This window comes from Taudactylus pleione, unplaced genomic scaffold (assembly GCF_031769625.1).
Source record: "Taudactylus pleione unplaced genomic scaffold, aTauple2 ptg000309l, whole genome shotgun sequence".
Lineage (NCBI taxonomy): Eukaryota > Metazoa > Chordata > Amphibia > Anura > Myobatrachidae > Taudactylus > Taudactylus pleione.
In genome coordinates this window covers 8,201,553-8,218,128 of record NW_028284710.1, presented here as the reverse complement: position 1 = coordinate 8,218,128, position 16,576 = coordinate 8,201,553, and the positions used below count along the sequence as shown (strand labels likewise).

The 16,576-nt window shown below is 42.9% G+C and overlaps 1 protein-coding gene across 3 annotated transcripts in view; it reads right to left on the bottom strand.

Moving 5' to 3' along the window:
- Positions 1-16,576, bottom strand: part of RECK (reversion inducing cysteine rich protein with kazal motifs) — a 255,837-nt gene that overhangs the window by 79,051 nt on the left and 160,210 nt on the right. For all 3 annotated transcript variants that reach the window (XM_088442336.1, XM_088442338.1, XM_088442337.1), the window contains one exon: positions 9,499-9,766. In XM_088442336.1, the coding sequence (XP_088298462.1) occupies positions 9,499-9,766 (268 nt within the window). The remainder of the gene's footprint in view (positions 1-9,498; positions 9,767-16,576) is intronic.

Below are 16,576 nucleotides of genomic sequence, written 5' to 3'. Positions count from 1 at the left end.
CATCTTGCTCCTTTTCCTGGTGTTAAATAATCCCGGTGATATGATTAGCCTCCCTTTGGCTTCCTTGCTTGGGACGTTGAAGCTGCTCCCAGTTGAACTCCTGCTATCTGCCCCTCGAGTGCATTAGGTTCTTTTTGAGACAAAAAAATGAAACTTGAGGTGTCATTGATCGCTACTGTGAGACTCAGGTATTGCATTTAATATGCTTTTTCTTATCCATGTTTTTATATATACTTCATATTTGCCTTCTGGTGTTCTGTTACTACATATTGATTCCTCTAGGTTCTATAGGTATCTGTTTATTATATTATATTAATTTCCTTAAATTTTACGGTAGTGTAAAATTACACAACACTACAGCGCGGCACTGCAAGGCAGCGGGGCTGCATGCTGGGGGTACAGGGAGAGTTGGCTCCCTGCTACCCCGGTGCTGAGAGGGGTCAGCCCAGAGAGCTGCTGAGTGGAAGCATAGCTGCTGCAGCCAGGGCATGGTCCCAGGCTGCAGAGCTGAGAGCCCCACGCTGGGGACTGGGAGTTTGGCTCCCAGTATTCCTGCACTGCAGGGCCGGTTAATTAAAGCCCAGTACTGAGTGCTGGGCACAATGTAAAAACACACACACATAGGAAAAGGTATAGAAGTGTTTAACCATGTTTGTGCAGCACTGAGTAGGGCACACAGATCTTGAGCTGCAGTGCTGTGCTGTATGTAAAGCCTGATGCTGTGCAGAAGCACAAAATGTGAATATATTTAAGATGTAGGTGTTTTAAGTGTATAAATTGAAAGTAAAATGCACTTTCCTTGGGTTTCCTGGAAGTCCCTGGGGATCCAGGGCTCTGTGTGGACTGCTGGATCCCCCAGCCCCCTTCCAGGGAAACAGACTGCCCTCCCATGCAACCTCATGCCTGAAAGTGGTATGAGAAGGTGCATAGGAAGCTGGCCAAGTCAGCCAGCTAATTGTTTCAGGGAGCTACCAAAGAGCTTCCCCTCAGTAGTCATGAAACCCTGCCCAGAGACCTTGGTTGCCCATCTCTGAAACTCAGATTCAGGCAGAGGTGGCAGGCTTGGTCCCTTAGCAGATTTTTGGAAGTCCATTTTGGAGGGAAACTTCCCCCAGCCTTAGATGAGCTGACTCCTGGGTGGCAACTAAAACTCCAGGTGGGCTCAGACACAGGGGAGTGATCACTCCCCGCTGTCCATAGGGAACAATGTTAACCATGCATGTGGACAGCACATGCACTTAATTGGATTGCTTGAAACCACAGGGTGGTAATGTGTATTGGAGTGGCATAAAAGAAGGGCATGTGAGCTTTGTATGTGTGTGTGTGTGTATCTTCGTGAACATCAATGATTGAACTGCTGAGCATCTTTGTATGCTGACCCCCTTAAAGCTGAGGTAAGAGTCTTTTTTTAAGATTATTGAGCAATAAACATCTTTGCCTTTACAGCGACTCCTGAATCCGAGTCCTGCGACAACAGAATTGCGCAAAACGCTATTCCATTCTCTGGCTTTTCTGGATTAAGTCCAGGTGCCTCCAAACTCAAGCCCTTCTGCCAGCTACTGTGAAGAGCCTGGTCCAGTGCGAGGGATCACGAGGAATCAGCAGACACCAATCAGGAGGTGAGGCCACAGCTCGTTGATGCATACGCAGCAGAAGAGGTAGGAGCCTAGTTGTACTTAAGAAGCGGTTCCAAACACTGATTGCAGGAGTTTATTGGTGGCAGCATTGTTACAAGCACACTGCACAGTGGTCAATAACAGGTAGTTACTGACGTAAGAGGGAATCTCAAAATCCAGTGAGGATTAAAACCCAATCTGTGATCGGCCGGCAAGTGAGGTAATCCGGGTCACACAGTGCACTTTTGGTTAAATCGATCGTAGTGATGCCGGGCGCCGCGAGCGGACAGCCGCGGGGGGGGAGGTTTAGGGTTAGGCACCCCCACGGGAGGGTTAGGGCTAGGCTAGGGGGAGGGAGGGTTAGGGTTTGGCACCCCCGGGGGGGGACTTAGGGTTAGGCACCCCCCCGGGGGACTTAGGCTTAGGTAGCGGGGAAGGGGTGATAGAGCCAAAATCACTCCAGGGCTTGCGGCAGCGAGACCCTATCCGTGATGTAAATTAGTCCGGATAATATCAATGGGTACAAAGTGTCCGAGGTGACCAAATAGGACTGGCTTAACATTTTTCATCATGGTAGGGCTCCACAACTTCTTCAGAAGTAAACTCCCACTGGGAAAAGTCCAGGCCCAGATGGTTTCGCTATTTTGTGTTATAAGACCTTTAAAGATAGACTCCTTCCCAAGAAAAACTCCTTTCCTGGCTTTCATTGAAATTTCTGTGGAGCGTTATTTCCCAGATAAATTCTTGGAGGCATCAGAGTCATTCACAGGGAGGGGAAGGACCCAGCCTAGCTACCGCCCTATCTCATACTCAAATTGTTTGCTAAGCTTATTGCTAATAAACTCAAAACCTTACTCCCTGAACTGATACATCCCAACCAAGTGGGTTTTTATGCCGGGTCAAGAGACCAGAGATGACACCACCAAGGTAATTGATCTCATGCACTTGGCTCTTAAAGATACCACCCTGGTAATCTTACTTTTCACAGGTGCCAATAAAACCTGTTGATGCATTTGGGTTCTACCTCCCTTAGGAGCCCTGCACTTTACCATCACCCTCCATGAGAATTAGGATTAACAGTGCCCTCTCTGACCCTATGTTTATTATTAATGATACTAGGAAAGGATGCCCCCTTTCCCCATGTTATTTTTATACTATGTATAAAGGCTCTTGCCAGAATAATTAGATTGACTCCCAACATCTCAGGGTCATTGCAGGTGACTGCAAATATAAACTGGTGTTGTTTGCAGACAACATATTAGTAATCCTGTCCAGCCCGGTTGTATCAATACTGAATTTAGTGGCAGAGTTTCAAACATTTAGCCAGCTATCGAATTTCAAGGCAAATTATACAATATCCACTGCTCTTGACTTATTGGTAATACCCCATACCTTGTAAAGACTGAAGCAGTCATTTACATACTGTTAAGGCTCAGGTCAGACAATAGGGTATTAGTCCCACAACAGCCTTGAGGGCTGGTATACCTTGGCTTGATGCAGCAATGTAGCAGCCTTGAGGGCTGGAAGTGACTTGTTTGGCTGTGGCCTGTGGGCCAGTAAGATGAGATGCCGCCTTTGGGCTGGTAGCAGCTCTGGCTGGTTGTGGCCTGAGGGCCAGTAAGATGAGATGCGGCCTTTGGGCTGGTAGCAGTCTCTGGCTGGTTGTGGCCTGAGGGACAAAAAGTTGAGATGCGGCCTTTGGGCCGGTAGCAGCCTCTGGCCTGAGAAGCAGCCTTGAGGGCTGGAAAACCTTGGCTTGATGCAGCCTGTGGGCTGAAATATCAGTCACTGAGTGGAGTAGGCTATGAAGCAGCCTCTGGGCTGTGTAGCAGCCGTGAGGACTGAAAGAATTGGCAAGAAGATGCTGAGGTGCGCTTTGTGCCGCCGGGATGACACTAGCGGTTGTACACAAGATTGCGTACACAGGACACTGAGGTGCGCTTAGTGCCGCCGGGATGACACTAGAGGTTGTACACAAGATCGTGTACACAGGATGCTGAGGTGCGCTTGGTGCCGCCGGGATGACACCAGCGGTAGTACACAAGGTTGCGTACACTGGATACTGAGGTGCGCTTAGTGCCGCCGGGATGACACTAGTAGCAGTACACAAGATCACATACTCTGACGTGTGTCCTGTGCCGCTGAGTTGACAAGCCACAGGACGCTGGGTTGCGCACTCTGGACACTGAGTGCGGTCTATGCTGCCTAGATGAAACAAACGGCAGGAGGCAGGAATGCAGACCGTGCCGCCAAGATGACACAAGCAGCAGGTAGTACAAATGTGGACCGTGCCGCCTAGATGTCACAAACGACAGGAACAATGAAGCCGACTGGATACAGGTAACTCGACTGAATACAGGAGACCACGCTAGAACCAAAAACACGTGAAATGCTATCACTGGCATCGGAGCAGCGTTCACAGGAGAAGGTCATGGATGCAGGAGCCAATCTGGACTGAGCCCAAAATGATGGACAGGAGGTAGGTGGAGCTTCAGCGAACGCTGGCCTGGCGTTCACCTCGCACAGAATTAGCAGTGCAGTGGCTTGTGACACATACTCCTGGCATCCTTTTAGTATTAAATATTTAGGGATGGTCTTAAACAGTGACTTGCCTCAGCTTTTTGCTGATATTTCCAGCATCTGCTACTTAAACTCCAAACTGAACTCAGGGACTGGCATAAAAAAACTTCTCCTGGCTTAGGAGAAAATCCTCCCAAGAATCCTCTACCTCCTACAAACACTTCCTATCCATATTCCCAAACAGTGGCTTATTGACATTCATAGACTGGTGAGATACTTTGTGTGTGTTTGTTGGGGAGGGATTGGTGTCAAAGGCCTTGTTTCAAACATGACATATTGTTCAATAGCAAACATTCATGGGGGATTTCTATTCCTCAATTTTCCATATATTATGAAGTTGCTAAGTTGGGTTGGGTTCTGGTATGGACTAGGTCAAGGAATGGCAAGCAATGGGTCAGAATTGGGGACCACTCCCTTCCCACATCTATCACAATATTTCCTTAGCGATCCAGGTGCCTGTCATCTCCCACCCAACAATAGGCCCCATATTGGCTTGCTGGAACAGATTACGGAGACGGTCTCCCATTTCCTCCATAGTCTCATCTCTGACTTCATTGTTTGACATACCCGACTTTCCACCAAGAAATCTAAACGCTGTATTTCACATGTGGACACAGGTGGGGGTGATACATGCGGGCCAGCTGGTGGATGCTTGGTGACCTCCAGGCCAAATGATTTTTACCTGACTCTGAAGTCTGGCGCTACCTGCTGCTTAAATATTTCCTTCTAGACAGGAGTTTGTATCTGGCCTGTGGTAGTTCTTTGACCCTTTTTGAGGAAATTTGTCTGGCTCCTTATTTATTAAACACACATACCAGATGCTACACTCAATCACAACAGACTGGGAGTGAGATCTCCAAATCCAGCTAGTGGTAAATTTCTTACACTTTCTCCTGCACTGTTAGCTATTCCTCTCTAACTGGTTTTGCTGCCCAATGCCCTTGCAAAAATATATCCTGGTGTTTCCAGTGCGTGTTGGTGGTGTGACTATGCACTAGGTTCTCTACTCCATGTCTGTTGAGATTGTTCCGTTCTGGGAGAAAGTTTTAATCCTGTCTATGAAAATTATAGAAAGAGACATCCCTACTGATCCCTTCTTTTGGCTCTTGAACCTGCTTGAGGGACCAGTGTACTACTATAAAAATGTTTGCACAAGCATCTCAATAGTACTACTAAAGCAGTTATACCCATGCATTGAAGATCCACATCCCCACCTTCACTTAAAGAATGGTTTGATAGACTAGACCTCTATACGGCCATGGATGACCTCCATTTGCGGTTTAATAAGCATGAGGAATTTACTGCTATTTGCGGTCCCTGACTGGAATTTAAAGGCTCACAGAGCTATGCCACAGAAGGTCCTTGAGTGGTGGGTTAGGTTCCACTTATTTTATTATTATTGCAATGGCTCACATTTCTTATTTTGTCTTGATGCTAAAGGTTATACCAGCAGGTTTAATTAGGTAATTGATATCGAGGTGTTCTGTAGGCAAGGTCCCCTCCCTTATTCATTATTGAATGCAGTTTTGAGGTTCCATATTCCACATGTCTATTATAAACTAGCTGGGATACCCAACATTGCCTGGGTAGAAGACTGGACCCTGGATTACACCTGCAGGTTTTATTTGTTTACATTGTTCTCACTTATAACCCCATTCTATAGATCCTGAAAAGGACACTACTGTTTGCTAACATGCATGCAAACAGTGGCATAACTACCATGGGTGCAAGGGGTGCAGTTGCTATGGTGCCTTAGCTGCCTCTGTGGCCTGCCGCTCCCCCTGCCTCCAGTCACGTACACAAGGTGGGCCGGTCCAGTCAGGGCCATCGAGGGGGGCCTGGGTATCAGCGATGTTCCTTTGGTGCCAGCTCACCAGTTGATTACAGCTGGTGCACTGGAAGCCAGTCATGGAAAGACAGAGCCAATGTTCACGAGGCAATCAGAGTTTGCAGACTGACAGCCATTAAGCAATGGCGGCTCCTGATTGGCTGCCAATATCCCTGGCCTTTAATTGGCTCACAACTGGCGCTATATTCAAATTGCCCTGACACTGGCTGTCCATGTCTGCAGCTGCCTGCTGGTGCGCCATTAGCTGGCAGCCCGCAGCAAATCTGCACCTGCTGGCTGCTGATGGCACACAAGAGGAGACGAGAGGCTTCTGGGGGTACATGGGGAGGTGAGTTGCTGGGGGGGGCATAATGTGTAAGGGGCACTACTATTGTGTGGAATAATGTGTTATATGGAGCACTACTACTATGTGGTATAATTTGTAAAGTGCATTGCGGTGTCGTTAAATGTGTAAGGGGCATTACTGTGCAGTGTAAGGGGCATTACTGTGTGGCATAATGTAAAAGGGGCACTACTATTGCATGCATAATGTGTATGATATTACTCTGTGGCATAACCTGAATGGGCTCTGTGTGGCATGCCTTTATTAGGGTCTGTGTGGCATAACATGAATGGGCTCTGTGTAGGGGCAAATGTATGTGTTTTTTTTACCTCTGGGGGGACCCTTTTAAGATCTTGCTAGGTGGCTCACAAAGTTCAAGTTACTCCCTTGCATGAAAACACAGAGGCTCTGGATTTAATGTGAACTCACATGAGTAATCAAGTTTGCTCATACTCATAGGTTAAAAGGATACTTTTGTAGCTTTCTCACAGGTTTTTGGCAAAATGACAATTTCCACTGGAGCCTGTGTCATTTAAGAGTGTCCCCATTTTTAGGGATTGTGTGATAGTGTGTGGCCCTGACGAAGTCCAAAACGCTGTCCATGCATAAGGACAAATAGAAGGATGGACAGACACTCAATCTCGCTTATTATATAGATATGTCTGAATGTATTGTTGACTCTGGACCTGATTCAGAGATTGACGCTAATGCGATCGCAGCTGCGATTTTATATGCAACGAAGCAGCAAAAATATGCTAATGTTAGCACAGATCACCCGGGCATAAAGACGCTCACTGCTGCCTTTTTACCTGCGTGCGATGACGCATACCTGCGTAAATATCGGTATTGACGCCCAGCGGTGCCCATCTTACCCTTGAGGCAGTCTGACCTGTGGTAAAGTGATCACAGGAGGTTGTGGTGGAATGACAGTTCTCATCTATAGCATGTTGTGAGAGTCTTTGCTCTATACTATAGCAAATTTTGGTTGTAGCAAATTAGGACAGCTTGTGCACACCAGCACCTTGTTATATGGAGGCGTGGTCATGTGATGGGCCACGCATAGAGAACAAATGAAACAGTTGTCCATAGCAACCATTCAGTTTCTAGATAACTAGAATGTGACTAATTGCTATGGGCAGATTCTCCACTTGCTTTCTTTAGGAGGTTGAGAATTCTCCCCCATAGTCACTTAGCCTTCCCTAGAAACATCCTTTCAAAACCTTACTCAAAAGATGCAGCCATTAGTGAGACATCTTCCAGCTGTCCTGGAATTGTGACCAATGTCCTGATCTACAGAGTTGGACAGGTACTGTGTGCTATACCATATGAACGTGGGTGCAGTTGTACTGCCTTCGCTCTTACAGTATCTCATTTTGATTCTGCTATAGATGGAACCTGGTACAGTTTCCTAGACCAGCCTATTTCACATCACTGTATTTTATTTGTATGCATGTTGTGTTATTTCACTTTGTGCCACTTACAGATGTACCATACACCTATCCTCAAATCTTGCCAAATAGCTCCGTTTGATGCACCACTGACTTTGTGACTTAGCGATGTCAATTGTCCTGCCAGGCACTTTTTCACAAAATATGCATGTCATTCGCATTATTAAACAATGAACAGGTACTCTGACTACTGATACTGGCATGTCATGCAGCTTCTGTGTGTGACTGTCGCTAATATGGGTAAAAAGGCAAAAGACAAAGGGCCTGATTCAGACCCATTCGCTATCTACGTACGCTCGCTGGATGCGTATGCAAACTTGTCAAAGTGACGCCATGGGAAGCGATCGCTCGCCAAGGCATAAGCACACCCACTTTGTCTGAATGTACGCCCAATCGCACAGGCAGAGCCGCCCACCAGCAACACGTCATCTCCAGGAAGTGTATTGAAATATTGGTACATCGAGCACCATCGGATGCTAACGCAGTGCTTGCAGTTGCTTTACCCTACCACAAGCATTGCGAGGAAATCAGTGTAAAAAAAAGGCAAGTGACATATACTATGATGCTGCCTGTTAATTATGCACGCCTCTAAAATGGCGTTGAAACACTCAGACACGCCTGCATTCACATCTCCAACCCCCCGTTATTAGTGTCCTGCCCCTGTTACCACCCACAAACGGCCTCTCCTGTCACTCATTACACTGGGCTGTCTTTGCAGGGCGAGCGAGCGGTATGCCATCGCAGTGAGTAGTTCACGCACACGCAAATGAAGCGTGCGCATGCGCGTACGCAGAACATCGGGCCGCTTGCGAGCGTAAACATTTAGCGAATGGGTCTGAATCAGGCCCAAAGTTCCGATATGAGTGACTGGCATTATGCCTTGCGCCACATATTATGCAAAGCAATATCTAAGGCGCCAAATATTATGCTTAATATGCAACTTTGTGCCAAAAATACTAATCCTAGCTATCTAGGACACTGGGGAGTGGCTCTAGATTGCACACCCTAATAGTAATGAAAGGTGCTATCATGCTGAGATTTTGAAGTACTATACACAGGAAAAGAAAATGCAGATTCACTACACGATCATTACTGTTCAAACATAAATATTTATTGTAATTAAATATATCAGAGGTAGTTAGCATATCATTGGCCAATGATACACGCCTGTCCACCAACGTCCAAGTCACCTAATCGAGCAGGTCCCTAACACTCTGGGGTTCACGTTCATGTATCATTGGCCAACGATATTCTAACTACCACTGATATATTGAATTAAAATATATATTTAAATTTGAACAGTAATGATCACTTAGTGCATCTGCATTTTGTTTTTCTGTGTATACTATCTAGGACACTGTATGCAAATTTGTATGTGGCTACGATGCGAGTAAGATGCAGAATTACTAAAGTAGGGGAATTGCTACCAGTGATGAGGCATCTAAGTCACTCCAAGCATCTCACACCATATGGTACAGTAAAATCCTTGGTTTTGTTGAAATGATAACAGTTTTCATACTTTAGAATATGGCATAACTTGTTTCCCTTGCTTTTATGTACACTAATGGTACAATTGATTGTTTTTGTATAACTGCAACACATGTAGGCACATGGAAAACGCATGATTAAAAAGCATTAAAAATATCAGCTGAGGTAAAAAAAATCTCAGGCATATGAACTTACCTACATACTGATGAATTTGCCTTTGAACAACAATGAAGTTTAGCTCCATCGAGTCCTGTAGAAGGTGGGGGAGCAATAGTGACCCCAGGATGAGCTGACCTAGAGCTCTCTAAGAAGCATTGCCAGAGTGGATCTTGTGGCAGAGGCATAGTTTTACAACCTTCAATTAAGCTATCAACAATCTCAAGCTCTGTTTTCTTGGACATGAGTATCCTTTTGCAAGCTGTTTGACAACTGTGGTCCTCAGCTCTGTCACAACAGTATAGACCTGTAAAAAAAAGTTAGACTGTAAATAAGACTTGGCTAGTGGTTGGTTTGTTTTTGAAGAGTCATGTCCACATGGTTATCAAATCACAATCTGTATGTAATTGTGTAGCACTTCTGGCATTTGCAAATAAATAATCTCTAGAAATTGCAATACATTGTCTGAAATTGTCATGTCTGAACATTTGTAGGATTTACTTTCTATATATAGCATTTCATTATTTTTTTATTTAGCATCCAGGAGTAACAAACATTTTTTCACACTTTGGGATTTATTTATGAAGCAGTGGTTTTTGTAAGCTAATTCTTCCTGGCGGGTTGCAGGTGAAAATGTAAAACTGTACTGCAATCAGTGTAAAGCATGCTGGACTTTACAATGACTTCACATGTCGTTTTAAATTTTCACCTGCAACCTGCTGGGAAGCAGTTTAGTAAATACAGCCCTTTATCTTTCAAGTATGGGCATTAGATGCATATGTTCCAAAAATAAAGACTGGCAAAGAGGGTTCTGCTATAAAGAGCATGACGCAATCCCTGGAACAAAGAGTAGACAGGGGTAAAGATGTTACTATTAGCTGTGTGTGAACCATAAAGGATTGAGGGATTCAGGGGGAAGATGCTCCTGAATTAGTCGGCCAAGTGATAGAGAGTTGGTAATGTTAGCTTAGTATTAAGGAGCCATATGCTGTTTGGGAAATGTGATAATATAACATTTTCATCAGTAAAAGCCATCTGACAAGTGCAACTGTGCATGTTTCTTTGTAAGGAGAATGTTACAATATTATGAAGGAGAATGTTACAATATAATGGAAGTATTTGGAAGCATTTGATATGTTGTTTAGACCATGTAGGAAAGGTCTCTGTCAGCATATGTGTTATTACTAGGAGAAGCCTAGTGGAAACTTCACCAAAATAGTGTTTTGATTGATAATATAAATATTTATATGGATTCTTTGTATTTCAGTATATTTATATTGTAACAGTTTATACTACAGTATGATACACTGTATATATTGTATTAGAATTCCACATAATACAAAATATAAACAATATTATCACCATTGGAGACAATAATAAGTAGTAAGGGATTACTGCACTATACTGATATTATATACATTTATATTAATTTCAGTTCCTTTTAATGTGCAGTATTACACTGAACACCAATAAATGAAAGGTAATAAAATAATACCAAGGCCAAAGAGAACCACAGAATTTAACTAAAAAATAAAAAGAATATGGGGTTTAAAATATTAAGAAAAATGTAGACTGCATTGTTATTCAAAGTGAGTAACTCCTACATTTTGTAATTCATAAAATAAAAATTTCGCTCCTAAATGTGGATTACAAATGTTTACAAAAGTTTTATAAAATATTTCAATTGAATTCAAAAGCTCCTTTACGTTTCTGAAAGTTTTTTTTCTCATTTATCTAACTAGTTTCGAGTCATGTATTAATTATAAGTTCAAGATGTGATCTATAAATCCTGGGAGCTCCTTGATTTATGGGTCCACCCTGCACTCACAGTTGTGCTGGCATTTTGGTGCTGGTGGGAGCTGACATTTGGGACTGCTGGCCCTAAAATGTTTGTACCTGCTGATAGCTGGCTCCTTATCAGGGACCAGCCATCATATTCAGTGCATTCCTGCTCACATCCTTGTCAACAAAAGAACGAAAGTAACCTATGGCGCTATGGAAACCAATATGTAAAAATGAGGTATAAATTACAAATACAAAATAGAGGGACAGATACACCTAGCTGCTGTGATAAAAGTTGGCAGCAAAAGACCCAAATCAATATCCAAAAAACACAGCGCTGGGAAGAATCTCTTAATCCCTTATTAGTGGGTGTGGAACTAATCCAATGTACACATCACTACAATAAATTAATAAATAAATGAATCAGTAAAAATGAATATAAAAATGCTGTTAATAATTTAATAAACCGATCAATACAAAATAGTGAATATATATATGATAAAAAAGTAAAAAAATAAAAAATCATAAAGATTTATACATAATGTAGGTCCAATACACATTGCACAGTATGCAAAGATTATTATTCAGAAGCTGTGAACCCAAGCACTAAATCAGTCTGACTGAGTGTCGGTGATTATGTATCATATTACAGTTACAACCGTCAGTTCTTTAGTGTATCCTTAGTTGCAGCCGCAATAATGTTTCCGATAATAATTCCTGTCAACATTTGTCCACATAAATGAGAAATAGAAATGTCTTCCAGGACAATTAGGAGAAAAATGAAATAAACAAATATGATGGATGTGGCACTTGTTATCCACTAAACACATTTCGGTGAGAAAGTGGTTATTTTATGGAGCATAAAGTATGTAGCTAAAGCCGCGTCCGGCTAAGCAGAAATTATCTCTACTCCAATATAATGTGTAGGAGGAGAATATTCCTTATTTATTGTTCATACATGCTCCCCGATAAATTCACTAGCAGCGGGTGCTTACAGGTGATATATCACAACTCACCGCTGCATATGCGGGACTCAGCTGCTCCAAAGTGCCGTGTTGCTCCCCTGCTATGGATTTGAGATGTTACCTTCAGCTGAAATAGAGGCTGCTCAGGCTGTGCTTGTCCTGCGGTAATAGAAGCACCCACTTTGGATACCTGCGGAGTCTTGTGTAAAAAGCACAGTAATAGCCAGGCTGGTGTAAAAAAGCACAGTAATAGCCAGGCTGGTGTAAAAAAGCACAGTAATAGCCAGGCTGGTGTAAAAAAGCACAGTAATAGCCAGGCTGGTGTAAAAAAGCACAGTAATAGCCAGGCTGGTGTAAAAAAGCACAGTAATAGCCAGGCTGGTGTAAAAAAGCACAGTAATAGCCAGGCTGGTGTAAAAAAGCACAGTAATAGCCAGCCTGGTGTAAAAAAGCACAGTAATAGCCAGGCTGGAGAAAAAGTGTCAGTGCTGCTGCAATCGGTCTCCAAAATTTCACAGAATGATTTTTTCCTAACTAATTTCTTCCTTGATAGGATTTCATCAGGGGGGTGTGTCCAGACCTTTGACCTGATGCCTTTATATACCCAACTTCATTAAAGTTAATGAGACACCTGTAAAGCATTCTTAGTAATCTAATCCTGGATGGTCTCGTGCTTTACACTATAGCTTGTATTTTCAAATGCAACCCTTGCAAGAATGTTTATCTCAAAAACATAAAAAAATCATTGTCTGCAGATATAACTACAGCAGCTCATTTGCATACAAATAAAAAATGAATAAATAAATAAATCATACTTCAGATAGAATATAGCAGCACATTTGCATATAAATAATATAACCTATAATAGTGTACGTATATAAAATCAATGAATAAAAAAAACTAATTAGGTAGTTAATAACTAGTAATAGAAAACATATATATAGAAACAGTCTATGAAAGACATATATTGTGACATATGTCTAAAAAACACACACATACATGGAAAGCCTGTGTCCACACACGTGTGTGTAAAAAACCTAGGAGGATGGCATCTTATTCTTTATCTTCAATATAATCAAAATATGCATATACATATATCTATGGAACATAAAATCTATTTAAACATATATCCCAAACCAACATTATAGTTATATTCTCATGGTTTATAAATCCATTTGATCCCCATACAATTAGGCAAACTATTTTATTTTATTTTGTTATATATTCTCCTATACATTTTTCTCCTCCGACTGAGGCATATACTAAGGAACCAATGGAAAACAGAGAATCCCCACAAAATATACACATACAGTCAGGTCCATAAATATTGTGGCATTGACAGAATTTTCAGATTTTGGCCTCTATTCACCACAATGGATTTGAAATGAAACAAACAAGATGTGATTTAACTGCAGACTTTCAGATTTAATTTGAGGGTAATTACATCCAAATCAGGTGAACGGTGTAGGAATTACAATGGTTTCTATATGCACACATATATACATACACATACATATACACACACATATATATGCACACATATACATACATACACGCGTACACACATGCACACAGATGTACATTCCAACCCCACCCATAATGACGCAGAATATAACGAACAATGACCATCTATGGTTGAATCATTAACCCAATCAGAAAAACGCAACATAAGGAAGTGGATAACAAGTGCCACATCCACCACATTTGTTTATTTCATTTTCCTAATTGTCTTGGAATACTTATTTCTATTTCTCATTTATGTGGACAAATGTTGACAGGAATTAGCATCGGAAACATTATTGCGGCTGCAACCAAGGATATACTAAAGAACTGACGGTTGTAACTGTTATATGATATATAATCACCGACACTCAGTCAGACTGATTTAGTGATTGGGTTCACAGCTTCTGAATAATATTCTTTGCATACTGTGCAATGTGTATTGGACCTACATTATGCATGATTATGTAAAAATCTTTATAATTTTTTATTTTTTTACTTTTTTATTATATATATATATATATATATATATATATATATTCACTATTTTGTATTGATCGGTTTATTAAATTATTAACAGCACATTCACATCCTTGTCCTGGCTGACTGAGCTTCCTGTCAGACAGGGTACACATACAGTGTCTGATTCTGAGTAGTACGCAAAGTGGCTGTAGGTACCGTGGAAGCCAGATTTACTACCTTATGCTAATGCAGGATTCCATAAGGCAGGATACAGCTGAAAAGCCGGCTGTTGGGATGCCAGCCTTCAGAGTGCCGGGATTCTGACTGGTGTCGGGATTTCGGCTCTGGCATCCCGATGGTAAGTAGTGGGGTTAGGAGGAGGGTTAGGCGGAAAGGGGAGGGTTAGCGTTAGGCACTAGGGGAAGGGTTAGGGTTAGGCACTAGGGGGAGGGTTCAGTTTTGACACTAAGGGGGAGGTTAGGTTTGGGCTGCGGGGAAGGAGGGTTAGGATACCTACACCTGTTGGGTCAGCATTCTAACCCTGTTGGGATGTCAGCGTCTGGATTCTGGCCACCGGAATCCCGAGTGCCGGCATTCCGTACCCAACCCCGTAGGGCTAATGCAGAGGTTTGTGAGTATGCAAACATAAAGCCATGCCTAAGGGTGGGTGGGTGTTAACATCTACCTAACAAATTCTTTGGCTAATTGACATAATTTTATCTGATTTAAGAAACTTTTAACTTTGTTTATATCATTTTTACAAAAAGTTAAATATTGTTTCAATTACTAACAGTAGGCCAATCGGCCATCTTTTCTGGGGGATTTTTGGTGTGAGAGTATAATTACAGGACATTTCCACATACCATAATAGTCCTATTAAGCATATGAAGGAAAAATCAAGTGAATAACCATTCTGGACCTTTTTGGATCATTTTAAGTTGAAACAAGCATAAGTATTCACCTTAAGGATATGAACTATCCATATGTTATATTAAATGTAATCCCGTTTAACACATTGTATATTAGTGCCCGCAGGTTCATTATTTTATTTGTATTGTTCATTTGGTTCCCGTTGACAGGGGTCCCACTTTGAGGTGTTGCTATAATTGACCTTAGCACGAAATAAGGGTAATTTGTGGTTTTATATATATATATATATATATGTAAGCAAACAAAGTGCAAAGAGGGCACACTAGTGTGTAAACAGTGTAAATGGGGTGACAACAATCACCTGTGAACAACATATAGAAGCTGGCGATTACTTATCTTATTCTGAAAATCTTCGGTCACATGACCAGTAAGTATGGATATATGCAATAAAAACAAGTGATCAAACATAGGGCCTGATTCATCATGGATCGCAACTGCAACAGCATACGGAGATCGGTCGATGGTGCGTACTGTGCATGTGTATGCACCGCAGTGCGCATGCTCGAGTTAGCATTGCGATCACATTGTGGAGCTCATTCAGACCCATTCGCTATATGCATTCGTTCGCTCCTAGCATATACAAATCTAATGCATGCCCAGCAATGCAGGCAATCATTCTGCAAGGCATTAGCACGCCCACTATGTCTTGACGTGCGATCACTTTGTGTATGCAGACGCCCACTAGCCATTCATAAGATGCCCACTTGCGCACGTCATCTCCTGGAAGTGCATGAAAACATTGGTACATCGAGCACCATCGAATGTGCTTGCAGCGCTTGAGGGTGCCCTGGAGAGGGAGACCCCTTTACTGGGGGGGTCCCCAGCTCCCCAGGGATCCCCGGCCTGGGCTGCATAGCGATCAGGGTTAATGCTTTGTCTGGGGGCCTGGTGAAAGGGCTCCCCAGACTGTGGCATTAGCCCCCCGCTAGAAAAAGTCAGGTGCTGGTTCTGGATAATGCAGGGGGACCCTACTCATTTTTTTCCCCTGTATTTCCAGAACCAGGACCGGTTCAGAACCCAGTGCTGGTTGCACAAAGTATGGGGGACCCCTACGTCATTTGACCCCGTTATTTTGGCTACCAGGCTGGTTCTGACTAGCCCGATGCTGGTTGTGCTTAAGTACAGGGGACCCCTACATCATTACTCCCCTGTATTTAAGCACAACCAGCACTGGGTCACTAAAAGCCCGGGGCTGGTTGCTCTTTTGGGGGGAGGGGGGGCATGCCATTTATTTATTTTTTTTACACAGGTTTTTTTTTTTTTTTATCGCAGCAGCACAACGGGGCTTTCTGATCCCGTCTGTGCTCTGTGTCAATGACACAGTTACATGTAGCATGGATCTTTTGGTCCGTGCATGCATCTGTGTCTTTGAAATACACAGCAGCACAGACAGTTCTCTCTGATCCCGTCCATGCTATGTGTCAATAACACAGATGCATGGAGCACAGATCTCCCTGGTCCATGCTACATGCATCTGT